Here is a 14,094-nt window from a genome sequence, read left to right on the forward strand (position 1 = left end):
CACTACTTTTGCTCCAACTCTTTTTCCCCCTCTCTCCCGAAGGATTCCCGTTGAGATCCTATTCCAAGGGCAGTGGCAGCCCTTGGGTCCCTTCTCCAACTGCCCCATGCTTCTTGTGTGAGCCTGGACGATGGGTATTAGTGGGATATTTGACCGCAAGGTGCGTCACAGATAAAGCCGATCCTGTTCCTCCCCGACAGTTGACAGTGTCCAGACTGGGTGACTGGAAACCAAGGCCAGAACATGGGCTTTCCTTGTCTGAGAAGGCTCAGTATCACACTACATGGTGTATGACTCCACTGAGCCCTCAACTCAGCTCCATCCTCTACTTGCTGTTGTTCTTGTTGTTGATTAACTGGCTGTTCAATACTTGCCCCTGTGTTTGCAAACCAGAATTACAGAGAAATCCACATGGGTAGAGTTTCCATCTGCCAACTCTGGCCCATTGAAACTCAACCCAACAACAACTAGATATATATTATATACCTGCTGAAAGAGCACTTAAGTGCAGATTGGCACAGCCAGGAGTTAGAAAGACTTGCATTTATATAGCACCTTTCATGACCCTAGGACATCCCAAGGGGCTTCACAGCCTGTGAAGTACTTTTAGAAATCTTGTCACTGTTGTAATGTAGAAACTGCTGCAGCCAATATGCACACAGCAAGCTCCCACAAACTGCTTTCAGTAAATGACCAGATAATCTGTTTCAGAGATGTTATTTCAGGGATAAATATTGACCAGGACAGCAGGGACAGCCTCAGTCACCTACCCCAACCCCACCTCCCCCCCCCCGCCCCCCCCCCACCCCCCCCCCCCCCCCCCCCCCCCCCCCCCCCCCCCCCCCTCCTTCACTGCTGTTCTTTAGAATAGTGGCTATGGGATCTTTTACATCCATCTGAGAGAGTTGGTTTAACATCTCATCTGAAAGATGGTGCAGCACTCCCTCAGTACTGTGCTGCAAGTGTCGATCTGGGTCATGTGTTCAAGTCTGCAGTGTGGAAGCTGAACTCACAGCCGCCTGTCTCAAAGGCTGATCCACGGCTGATGCTGTCATCCCTTCATCGCCACCCCTTTATTCAGACGGCAGTTCAGAGCAGAATGTGACCCAGAATAAGAAGCAGGGAACTCTGCTGACTTGTACTGTATAAAGATCTGACAGGAACAGCTGTCATGGGCAGAATGTTTTGATGCAAAGCATCCTCCTCCATCAGTCTCGCTAACTAAACTAGGACTATTATTAACCAAAAGTTGTGAGTGGAACAGCAGGCGTGAGTGTGGAACGAGTGGGGAGGCAAGATAAAGGGAGGGAAGTTGGGGGGAGGGGAGAACAAAAGGGACGTGGTGGACAAAGCTGAGGGGATAAGTGACAACAAAGGTGGTGGGGAGGCAGGAAGGGAAGTAGAAGTAAGGGAGCAATTGGAGACAAGGGAGGGAGTAAAGGGGTAGAGGAAAAGCAAGGGGAAAGGAGGAATATGTGGGGGTGAGTGGAACTGGTTGTGGGTGGAGGCGGTGGGGGGAGTGCAGAATGTGTCTAACAGGAGAAGGAAGGAGTGGAGGTGATGGGGGAGGCAGAGGCAAGGAGAAAGCTGATCAGCATGAGGGGAGGACTGGGATGGTGAGAGAAGAAGTGATGGCCAGGAGGAGGAGCAGGGTGCTGAGAGGGAGGTGAGAGGCAAGGGAGAGTGGTGGTGAGGAGGGGGGAGGTGAGGAGGGAGGGAAGGAGGAAGAGAGAGATTCTGGTAGCCAGAGACCATGTTGGACTGTGCAGAGTGAGGGCCTCACCAACAGCCACATATGGTGACCAACTAGTGCTGTCTGTTTTCTGGCATCTCCTCAAAAGGCTGGAGTACTAGTGACTGAGTCCCACTGGCTCATTGCCTCCTCCCTCAGGCTCCTTGCCTATAGCTCTGACCAGTTATTCTGCCGTCACTCCCTCTGGAACACCCAGGGGTCTCATGCTCTGCGATCTCTTGTGTCTGTCTTCCCATTCCTTCTGCAGCTGTTCATTCCACCATTCCGAAACTTACTCCTTCTCCCTTCTCATTGGCTCGTCCACTCTTTGGAAAAGTACGTCATTGGCTGTAAAGTGCTTTGGGGCATCAGGTGGCTGTGAAGGGCGCCATATAAATGCACATCTTTCCTTTTTAAAGTTCCAGATTACTCCTCTTCAAACACAGGTCCAACGGCCTTCTCTTCTTATCTGCTCCCATCCCCTTTCAGATCTCAACAACCCTCTGTGTGAAGAAATTTCCCCTTTAATTATTTAGCCAATTATTTTAATCATATGACCTCAGGTTACCAAACTTATTTGTTGTTTGTGGAATCTTGCTGTGCACAAATTGCCGTGTTTCCTACGTTACATGAGACCCCACTCGGAAAAGGAAAAGCATCTCGGCTGTAAATTGTTTTGTGACGTCCGGAGGCGCTTTAGAAATGCAAGATCCTTCTCTCCCTTTCCGGAACTTTCCTCTCTTCTCCCTCCAGGATCAAGAGGAACAGTCATTTTTCGCCGTATTTGACGGACACGGGGGGGTGGACGCCGCAATCTATGCCTCTATCCATCTCCACGTGAACCTCGTCCGACAGGAGATCTTCCAGCACGATCCCGCCGAGGCCCTGTGTCGGGCCTTTCGCCTCACAGACGAGCGGTTCGTTCAGAAGGCTGCCAGAGAGGTTCGTGACCAACTCCCGGGGAAACCTCCTACCCAGCACCAGACTTTGGGTTTAGCTGTGGGACTGAGGGGCCCTGGATGTTGCCAAGCGCTGGAAAATGGGATTAAAATAGATGGATGCTTGATGGCTGGCACGGACACGATGGGCTGAAGGGCCTGACTTTCACTCACCCAACCTCCTTTTGGGGGGGCTGCATTCCAGATCTTAACAACCTTCTTGAGTGAAGAACTTTCTCCTGATTTCCCCTCTAGTTCTTTTGCCACTTATTTTAAGTCTCTGGTTAGCGACCTGCAGTCGAAACAGTTTTTCCCTATTTTCTCGACTGAAACCCTGCTTACTTTTCAATAACTTGTTTATTTTCCCCATGACCGTTTCTGCTGTAGGGTGAACAACACCAGTTTCTTCAATCTCTTTACATTAGTGAAGTCCCTACAGTTTGCACTGTTCTTTAATTCTGGTGCAAAAGTAGGTTTTTTAAAAATTTAATTCACGGGATGTAGGTGTCGCTGTCTAGGTCAGCATTTATTGCCCATCCCTAATTGCCCTTGGGAAGGTGGTGGTGAGTTGCCTTCTTGAATTGCTGCAGTCCATGTGGTGCAGATACACCCACAGTGCTGTTAGGAAGGGAGTTCCAGGATTTTGACTCAGTGACAATGAAGGAACAGCGATATATTTCCAAGTCAGGATGGTGAGTGGCTTGGAGGGGAACTTCCAGGTTGTGGTGTCCCCATGCATCTGCTGCCCTTGTCTTTCTAAATGGTAGAGGTTGCGGGTTTGGAAGGTGCTGTTGAAGAAGGTGCAGGTAGTAAGTTGAGAACTCTTTACGTCCACCAGGGGTTTCCATTAGTAGAGGGGGAAATTCCTCCTCTCTCTCTGTGCCTCAGCTTCACTTTTCCCTCAGTCTGTTTCATTCTGCTAGCCACCCCTGGGATATCAGCAGAATGAGGTAAGAAAGGCAGGAGAGCGAGACTAGCTGGTTGGCTCTTTCAAAGAGCTGTCATAAACTGGATGGGTTGAATGGCCTCTTGCTGTCCTGTATTATTCTATGCAGAGCACAACAAGGCAATAACAAATTTCGGAGGGAGTTGGTTGGGTGGGGGGAGGGGCAAGACTGCCCACAGTTACCTCTATTTGCTGTTTCCTGTGGGAGTTATGGAGAAGCTCAGATCTCTCCCCACAGGGAGATCTGGGGCAGGGGTTTAAATAAAGCACAGATACAAATATGCCTCCTTCTCATTCCATTGTTCTTAGAACCTGCGATGTGGAACAACTGGTGTTGTGACCTTTATGCGTGGGAACATGCTACATGTGGCCTGGCTGGGTGACTCCCAGGTGATGTTGGTGCGAAAGGGCCAGGCAGTGGAACTGATGAAACCTCACAAACCTGACAGAGAGGTAACCTGTTCAACAGTGTTGAAGTGTTAGTCATTTCATTTTTGTACAGGGTCCTGATATGGCTCATTAGGTAGCACTCGAGTGGGGAGGTGCTGGGTTGGAGACCCACCCCCAGAGAGTTGAGGCTATAATCCTAGCTGTCACACCAGTGCAGTACTGAGGGAGTGCTGCACTGCTGGAGTAGCCATCTTTCAGATGAGAAGTTAAACTGAGGCCCTGTCTGCCCTCTCAGGTGGGTGTAAAAGGCCCTACGGCCACTTCTTTGAAGGAAAGCGGTGTTTTTACCCCCGCTGTCCTGGTCAACAGATGCTGAAAATCGTGTTACCCTGAAAAGAGGCTGGACTCAAAAAGGATTGATGTTATTGGGGCTTGCAGTTCTATTAAGAGATACTGACTCAGTGTTTACACCATAATACAGGAGAGGACAGCAGTGACGGGAATTCCTGCCACACAAGATCATAAGAACTAGGAGCAGTAGGCCATTTGGCCCATTGAGCCTGCTCCACCATTCAATAAGATCATGGCTGATCTGGTTGTGGTCTTAACAGCATTTTTCTGCATGGCTCCCATGGCCCTTAACTCATTTATCAATCAAAATACTGTCTAAACTCAGCACCTTGGATATACTCAATAACCCAGCCTCCACTGCTCTCTGGGGAAGAGAATTCCAAAGACCAACAACCTTTTGAGAGGAGAAATTCCTGCTCATCTCTGCCGTAAATGGGAGACCCCTTATTTTGAAACTGTGCCCCCTAATTCTAGGTTCTCCATGAGGGGAAACATCCTCTCAGCTTCCACCCTGTCAAGCCCGCTCAGAATCTTGTATGTTTCAATAAGATCACCTCTCATTCTTCTAAACTCCAATGAGGCCCAACCTGCTCAACTTTTCCTTACCCCTCATCCCAAGAATCAGCCCAGTGAACCTTCTCTGAACCGCTTCCAATGCAAGTATATCCCACCTTAAGTAAGGAGACCAAAACTGAAATCTCACCAATGTGACCTGTACATTTGCCTTGCGTGCCTATCCCTACTACCTTCAAGCAGTCTTTTCAATTGTTTTATTCCAGTTTGAGTTGCCAAGGTTTTGGACTACACGGGCCAATTTTTGACTCTGGAAATTTCTAGAACATGGGGTGTCAAGACCAGGTGAAGTCTTGAGTTGGAGTAGGGTTAACGCGCAGGGAATTGGACCAGGACACTGAGATATAATTCACTCCTTATTTGAAGTTATATTCCTTGCCTTTACTTTATATCTGTTATAAATTCCTATTTGCCCATTTATAATGATCATTCCCTATGTAAACTTGTCACACTGTAACTTTATCCTCCTCCCAGAGGCAGAGTTGCTGGTGGGAGGGTATAACAACAACTTATCATATTTACATGACGGTTCCCATTTATAAATGGAAAAATAGGAAAACTGTAGCTAAAAGAATTGCATCAGGAAGTACATTGTTCAGTAAGATTTTTAATACTTTATGGAGGTTAAAAACTGAACACAAGAAATCTTATTTTTGAAATAGAAGATAGTCTGTTTTGTTCTGTTTTCTCTTATTTTTGGTTCTGGCGATATGGAATTTTCAATGCCCAGAAAGATATAATGAGGTGAATACCTTAGCGCGCTCCTTAATTTTCACCCAGGTGTTAACACCCAGCGTCCATGCAGGAACAGCTCCAGTTGAAAGGCAAACATTCGCTTAAACTTCCCACCATGACTGGATTAAACTGCTTAACCAAATGTCTCTGCCAGGTTGATCTGCTTTGCCGACTTGTTCTTCCCTTTTGCTCCCTCAGGATGAGAAGCAACGGATCGAAGCACTCGGAGGCTGTGTGGTGTGGTTCGGGGCTTGGCGAGTTAATGGAAGCCTTTCTGTCTCCAGAGCCATCGGTGAGGTTTTTAATCAGGAAACTGGCTCCGTGTCTTTACTGCTTTTTCCTATTATCCATCCACATGCCACAGCGCCTGGACTCTTATTACATTGAATCTACAGCACAGAATCAGGCCATTCAGCCCATTTGGCCCATGCCAGTGTTTATGCTCCACACACATCTCTCACCCAATGTTATCTCACCCCATCGACATATCCTCCTATTCCTTTGTCCCTCATGTGTTTATCCAGCTTCCCCTTGAATGCATCTATGCTATTGGCCAGAACTACTCCCTGTGATAGAGTTCCACGTTTCTCACCACTCTCTGGGTGAAGAAGTTTCTCCTGAATTCCCTATTGGATGTATTAGTGACTGTCTTATATTTATGGCTCTTGGTTCTGGTCTCAACCACATGGGAACATTTTCTGTGGGTGCAGTCTATCAAATTCCTTCATAATCTTAAAGACCTCTATTAGATCACTCAGCCTTCGAGAGGAAAGAGCCTATTCAACCTTCCCTGATAGGTTTAACCTCTTAGAATTCCTGTCATCCTTGTAAATCTTCTTTGCACTTCCTCCAGTGCTTCTATATCCTTTTTATCAATACGGAGATCAGAACTGTTCACAGTGCTCCGTGTGACCCAGTAACAGAGTTTGTGGACCATTCATTGGGTGCTTCCTCCTGATTCTGCCTGGTAATTTTCCAGTTTGTGCAGTTTAGTTCAGCGCTTTCCGGTGAGGATTCCCTGACTTCAATTTAAAGCAGGAAATCTGTCAGTCTACTCACATCGGATTCCCGTCCCTGATTCTGATGAGGGTGACAAGGCGTTAAAACACGGACAGTAGCTGTTATCCTGATTGTGAACACTTTATCTCCAAACCCTGCAGAGTGGGACAATGTGCTTTATCAGCCGTAGCACGATTGAAACGTAAAATCTGTTTTTTAATGAACTTGTGATCAATTAGTATCAGCCGTGTCATTGAGTCTGAAAGTTTGTGGATTTGAGCCCCACTCCAAAGACTTGAGCCTCATAATTTCAGTCCAGTGCTCTCCGTGTAGTACTGAGGGAGTCCAGTGCTGTTGGAGGTGCCGTTTTTCAAATGAGACATTAAACCAAGATAAAATGTCCCACTGCATTAATGGAGGATGAGCAGCGTGGGTGGGCGCAGAGTCTCAGAATAAGGGGTCGATCATTTAGGACTGAGATGAGGAGAAATTTCTTCACTCAGCGGGTTGTAAATGAATCTTCAAAATCATCAAACCCCGAGAGCTGTGGATGCTCAGTCACTCTGGACAGAAATCAGACTGCCTATTTCCACCTAGGCAACATCGTCCAACTTTGCCTGATAGGATGACATTACTGAGGTGGAATTAGGTGGTCTTAGAGAAGGAGAGAAAAAGTGGTGGGAAGCTCATCTTGGGGCCAATATTCCAGATGGAAATCGATAGATTTTCGGATACTAAAGGAATCAACAATTTATATTAATAAAGTGACTTTAGCAGAATGAAAATCCCAAGGTGCTTCACAGGAGCATTACAAAACAAAATCTGACACCAAGCCACATAAAGAGATGTTAGGACAGATGATCAAACACTTGGCCAAAGAGATGGGTTTTAAGGAGTGTCCTAAAGGAAGGAAGCGAGGTAGAGAGGCGAAGAGATGTACTAAGGGTATTCAGGAGCTTGGGGCCTAGACAACTGAAGGCACGGCCACCAACGATGGAGCCATTAAAATTGGGGACACACAAGAAGCCAAAGTCAGAGGAGGACAGATATCTCGGAAGGTTGAGGGGCTGGAGGAGATTACAGAGATAGGGAGGGGGAGGTCATGGAAGGATTTGTAAATCAGGATGAGAATTTGCTTTACCAGGAGCCAATGTAAGTCAGCAAGCACAGGCGGGGATAGCGGAATGGGGCTTGCTGTGGGTTTTTGGATGACTTCCAGCTTACAGAGGGTGGAATGTGGGATACCAGCCAGGGATGCATTGGAATAGTTGAGTCTCGAGGGAACAATGGCTTGGATGAAGATTTCATCAGTGGATGAGCTGAGATGGGGTGAAGTCAGATGATGTTGCCGAGGTGGGAAAGGGCAGTCTTAGTTATGGAGTGAAAGAGGTCGGAAGCTCATCTTGGGGTCAAATGTGACACCAAGGTTACGAACAGAATGGCTTAATCTCAGCTTATTGCCAGGGAGAGGGATGGAGTTGATAGCTAGGGATTGGAGTTTGAACAGGAATTGAAAACAATGGCTTCAGTCTTCCCAATGTTTAATTGGTGGAAGCTTCTGTTCATCCAGTATTGGATGTCGAGGAATTGAGGGATTATGGGATCGTCCAGGAAGCTGAAGTTGAGGTAGAAGATCAGCTATGATTTTATAGGATGGTGGAGCAGACTCGTGGCCAACTCCTGCTCCTATGCCTATTTATCCTGTCACTGCAAGGGAAAGGGTCAGAAATGTAAACATTTTCTTTCTAGCTTCTGTGTTTAACTGCGTCATTCTTCAATTCTCCCAGGGGATGCTGAGCACAAGCCATACATCTGTGGTGAGGCAGACAGTGATTCCACCCTGTTGGACGGGACCGAGGACTACCTCATCCTCGCTTGTGACGGCTTCTATGATACCATGGAGCCTGAGGAGGCGGTCAAGGTGGTGGCTGATCATCTGAAAGAGAACAATGGCGACAGCAGCATGGTGGCCCACAAGCTGGTGGCCTCGGCCAGGGACGCCGGCTCCAGCGACAACATCACCGTCATCGTGGTCTTCCTGCGTGACCTGAGTGCCACGGCGGAAGATGAGGAGGCCAATGGCGACTCCAAATGGACAGGCAACTCGTTCGACGGTGCCCAGGGAGACGGGGATGACAAGGAGAACCGAGGGAACTACCAAGGCCCCCGACCGCAGCACCAATATGGAGCTGCCTCGGAGTTGGCTCAAGATACGCGAGAAGACTCGCTCACAGACAGAACTAGCCTAACTTTAGGCCCGCAGGTTGTTGTTCTCCCGTCAGTAGCCAGTGCCAAGGAATTACCTCTGACACAGTGGAGACCCAAGGGGTCTGAAGCATCCCGCGTGGAACCAGCATGTTCAACCCTGTGGGAACGCAGGGACTTTGCGCCAGACGAGGCCTGGCATCGGAAGCCTCCGTTCGTAGATCGGATAAGAAGGCAGGGCCGGGTGGAGAGGCCAGCTCCCCGCTATTCCGGGACCCAGCGAGACTCCTGGGGTGCCAGTAAGGCCTCCTGCATGGAGAGGCAGCAAGGACACTGGTCAGCCGCACAACCAGAGCACCGCGCACTGCTCCTCATTCGAAGGGCTGGTGGCAAAACCGCGAGGAATCGCAAAGAGTCAACATACCAGCCACCGCGGCAGAGAAAAGTGGGTGGTATATGCCGCTCAGGAGGCTTGGCTCCCTACAGTTGGCATGGGCAAATGCCAATGAGTTTACATGGCTTCTGTCTACTTCAGCAGCCGTAACACTTTCACGTAGAGTTCCCCCCACCCCCACACCTTACTAGACTGGAGTTCTCAACACAAAGCTCCCACCTTCCTTGACAATCCTCACCTCACTAGCTTATGAATAAATCAATTAAATAGTTATGTTATCTTATATTCTGGCCTAGGCAGAGTAGCTGAAGCCTGTAACAGTAAGCCATGCCGCCAAGGAAAGATGATATCTTAACTGGTTTTTGTAGACTGAGCTGCCTTCACTAGGTTTGCCACTAAAGATACCACTCAATTGCATTAAACCCCCGATAGCTCCCAGGGCTGGCGTGACTGGATAACCAGGTTTGGAGGTGGTGGGAGGAAAGATTTGTCCAGTATCCTGATCTACTTGTCCGACACAAACATGTATTGCAGTATCTGACCTGCCTTCATGGTCGAGAAGCTCCCTTTTCACTTCGGAGGGACATCATTTAAAAAAAAAATCAAATTCATGAGCATCGCTGGTAGTGCTGGTCATTTATTGCTCATCCCCTAGTTCCACCCGGAAGGTGGACGTGAGATCTCTTCATCGCTAGTAGTGGTTTCAAGTGTTTTTCCTGGCCACTTCCGAGGACAGTCAAAAGCCAACCTCATTGGAATTGGTCTGGAGTCACTTGTAGGCCAGACCGGCTAAGGATGGCAGATTTCCTTCCCTAAAGGACACGAGTGAAGTATTCACAACCATACAACAGCTGTGTGGGCACTTCGATTTTTATTTCCTGAACTGAATTCAAATTCTCAAACTCCCCATGGTACAGTTTGAACTCATACTTCCTCAATTTATTAGTCTATGGTTCTGGATTACTAGTCTGGTAACCAATACACCAGCATAGTGCTCCCTCAGTCTGATATACCACCCTGCTCCCCCACCTCGCTTACCCTTTCCATAGTTGGGCTGTCCCCAGCAGGTCTGGTGGATGACTCACACCCTCCCCCCACCCTGCACTGACACCCTACTCTCCCCTTCCCAGAACTGAGTGGTGGCCTGGATATTACAGCCTGGGGAGATTTGTCCTCTCGTCCTGTGGAGAGATGCCTGACATGGGCTTAGATTTACCCTCAATCATATCGTAGGAGGGTTCAGTGCTGAGCTCAAACAAAACCCAGTGCAAGGGAAGCAATCCATCTGGGAGTGTCAAGGGGAAGTGGGAAGAATAAATGTGTGAAAGTGAATATCTCTTAGTTTACAGAACTCATTAAACTGCAGTAACTGACTTCACTGATAATAGGTAGTTAAAAGTATTTGTGTGTCTCTGGCTGTAGAATTCATTCAAATCAAATCTGGGTGGCTAAGGCTCTCAAACTAATTATTCCCATACCTATAAAAGGCTTTTCTGAAACAAAAGGCTCTTGTAATAGTTATACATTGAATAGTTGTCCTGGTATTATAAATGCCATACAAATTAGTACTCATCAGGGCACACCCCACCAAACACTGACAGTAGCAACCCATTCCCTGGTAGCTAGATAAAATTTATAAAATATTTCCTTCTCAACAAACTAAAGGTAGTTCTGTAAGACATGTATGATGCGTTAGTAGTTTTTGGTCTGATTATATACCTGTACTGGTACCTGTGTAAGTCTGATTATGAAACTGGGCTGGTCCACTATACAGCTGCACTGGAACCTGTGCCACTGATAATAGGGACCTGACTGTATCGCTTCACCTGTACAGGTAATCTGTAGCAATCCAGCCATTCACCTAGGCTAACACTGGTTTAATTGTACATCTATTTGGCGTTTCTGGTCTGACTGTAATCCATGACTGTATTAGTACCTCCTGTACATCTGTACAGTAGATCTGTACAGGTACCTGTAATGGTCTGACCCTACCAGTCTGACTGTGCACCTATGCTGGTGCCTCTAGCAGTCTGATTGCATAAGTATCTGCACAGATACCAACTGTACACCATTAACAGTTTGGCAATACTGCTCTGACTGTACACCTGTACTGATGTCTGTAGTTGTATAGATACTGACTATAACTGTAGCAGTGCAACTGTACACCTGTACTGGTGCCTTTGGTTGTATAGGTACTGACTACAATTGTAGCAGTTTGACTGCTGGTTTTACACTTCAGAACAATTCTTGCTTTGTGACACGCAGTGTTTAACTGATTGCAGCTGGTGATAGCAAGTAGTCCTTAACGTGGTTTGAATTCTCTGCTCTTATTTACTTCTTGCTCAAGTAAGTAATGAACTTCTCTCCTCCCACCACCCATTTCCCTCCACCAGTACTGGTATTTACATGTTCAGTATCTTGTAATTTTTAATGATGGTATTTCTGGTGATTATAATGTAAAAAATTATATATATATTATATATAAAGGTCTTAAAAAACTTGAACATAAAAAGGTGACTACACTATTGTAATTATAACCTGTTTTAATGCTGTTTAGTCTGTACATTTTGTGTTCAATGTAATATCTGTTGTGCATTGGTGGAGCCCTTTGTATTATTATAAGCAAAGTTGATAAGCCTTTAATTAATGATTAAAGGGACTGGACCAGTTTGACGAGCCCTTATTTACTCATTGGGCTATCAGATTGTTGGGCAGGGGAGACTGATTTCTGGTGATGTGCTGTCTGTTCTGTTACAACTTCAAATGAAAAACATTCAGAGACACGTGTATCAGCTGTTCCTTCATTGTCGTTGGGTCCAAATCCTGCAACTTCCCACTTAAAAGTACTAGGGGAAGCACCTTCACCCTGCAGATTGCAGCAATTCAAGACAGTGGCTCACCACCACCACCTTTCCAATGGGCAATAAATACCAACCATGGTAGCAACGCCCACATTCAGAGAATGAATTTTAAGAAAAACACTTCTCCTCAAAGTGGCATTTCCAGGACGCAGACCAAGTGCTCAATCTTCCCAAGAGATTCTTCTAAGGCTAATCTGTTGTAGAAGCCATCACAGCAGGCTGGCCTTGGCCACCACTGGCAAGTTTACTGTAGGTTTGCCGGTAGATGCACGAGGTCACCTGTCAGAAGTTGGAATCAGAAAATTGCACCCAAAATGCACTTGAAATTGCACTGATCAGGTTAAATATTCCACTAAAAATCCTCTCCATAATCACAAACGTACAATCTGCCATGAAACATCACAATAATAGAACTTACACTGTTTTCTAATGGAGAGAAACAATTACTTGAGATTGATAAACTGAGGCAGTTTTATTAACACAGCCAAATATAGGTTTGTTACTGGAAAAAAAGGCATTAAGGTGTCCAGACTTGCACCTCTGGGTGACCCAAAAATAACTGAAAATGACTTAAAAAGAAATCGTACTGAAGCACTAATAGTTTCATTAGTGTGCACTAAACATTTTCTTAGTAAATTGAATTTCTTTAGGGAAGGAAGACAGTGGTAAAGTCACTGGACTAGTAACCTGGAGGCCCAGGTTAATACTCTGGGGACATGGGTTCAAATCCCATGAATTTAAATTCGATTAATAAAAAAAATCGAATTGAAAGCTAGTCTCAGTAATAGTGACCATGAAACTATGGTCTATTGTCAGAAAAACTCATCTGATTTACTGAAGCCCTTTAGGGAAGAAAATCTGCCATCCTTATCTGGTCTGGCCTATGTGCAAAGTAGTTGACTCTTAGCTAAGTGGCTAAGTTTGGAAAGGACTTAAAAACATGCTGATCATAGGACTTGTGGGCTTAAAAAAAAAAGCAATTTAAAGAGCCTTCCTAGCATTCAAATAAACCTGCCAGCACTCGCAGTCCAACCTCCTGTGTAAGGTAAAGTTGGCTGGTGCCAGTGGAACTCTGCATGATTCACCTCCCTCAGTTTAAAAAAAAAATCGTGGAGATTTGAAACTGAATCAGCTGGCCATCTGTTCTCCGATGTGAATGCACACAGTATCTTGCACAAACTTAAAATGTGAAATGAACAAAAGGAAGAAAGAATAAAAGGTAATGATTACGGATAACTTTCAATGGCTTTTAAATGGAACCAACTGTCCACTACATGGTTACTTTCAATCTTAACCGTCAGGTAGGAGATCGACGCTACATAATTTCACCCCATTAAATTATATATAATGACATTCAATAGCTCTTCTGCTTTGAATACCTGTGAGTCATCACAGTAGGGTGACTCACACCAGGCTTTGGAGGCAGATTCTAGACTGCAGCATGAGATTTAAAAAATTTTTTTTTTTTTTTTTTACAGAACTGGTATCAATTTCTTGGAAATAATTACTTGAGTAGTTTGGTGGTGTCAGCAGTTCCTATACTGCAGGGGACAGTTATCCTCCATAGGGATGGAGGGGTGGGCAAAAGAAGGGAAACCCCTGATCAAGTCACTGTGTGAACTCAGATGGATTAACATTTTCATATAAATATATTCACTGCTCAGAGCCACACTGCAAACCCATGTTTTAATGATTCATTTGCAGTATGGAAGTGGCACTTCTGAGTTACAGGTATTTGAGTCTCAATCAAAAATGTGGCCTTTTATTATTTATCAAACAGATTCAACAACATTTGTCCTTTGGTATTGTGCATTGGAACTCAGAGGGCAATAGGAAAGATGCTGAATATAAAATAATAAATAGGTATGTATCAGAGAGAGAGAGAGAAAAAGAGAGAGACAGACAAAAAGGCAGATAGAAAAAGAGACAGGGAGGGACTAACAGACAAGAGATCAGAGAAACAGACAGAC

The 14,094-nt window shown here is 45.9% G+C and overlaps 2 protein-coding genes across 2 annotated transcripts in view; one reads left to right on the forward strand and one right to left on the reverse strand.

Moving 5' to 3' along the window:
• Positions 1–11,810, forward strand: part of ppm1e (protein phosphatase, Mg2+/Mn2+ dependent, 1E) — a 261,513-nt gene extending 249,703 nt beyond the window's left edge. The window contains exons 4-7 of the mRNA XM_041196705.1: positions 2,486–2,674; positions 3,926–4,069; positions 5,864–5,957; positions 8,452–11,810. Coding sequence (XP_041052639.1) covers positions 2,486–2,674; positions 3,926–4,069; positions 5,864–5,957; positions 8,452–9,413 — 1,389 coding nt within the window. The 3' untranslated portion in view covers positions 9,414–11,810. The remainder of the gene's footprint in view (positions 1–2,485; positions 2,675–3,925; positions 4,070–5,863; positions 5,958–8,451) is intronic.
• A 574-nt stretch (positions 11,811–12,384) lies between these two features.
• The window catches only part of trim37 (tripartite motif containing 37), an 82,260-nt gene continuing 80,550 nt past the window's right edge, over positions 12,385–14,094 (reverse strand). The window contains exon 29 of the transcript XR_005944244.1: positions 12,385–12,403. The gene's annotated coding sequence lies outside the window, so the exon portion shown is untranslated. The remainder of the gene's footprint in view (positions 12,404–14,094) is intronic.

Source organism: Carcharodon carcharias, chromosome 10 (assembly GCF_017639515.1).
Source record: "Carcharodon carcharias isolate sCarCar2 chromosome 10, sCarCar2.pri, whole genome shotgun sequence".
NCBI classification, from domain to species: Eukaryota; Metazoa; Chordata; class Chondrichthyes; order Lamniformes; family Lamnidae; genus Carcharodon; species Carcharodon carcharias.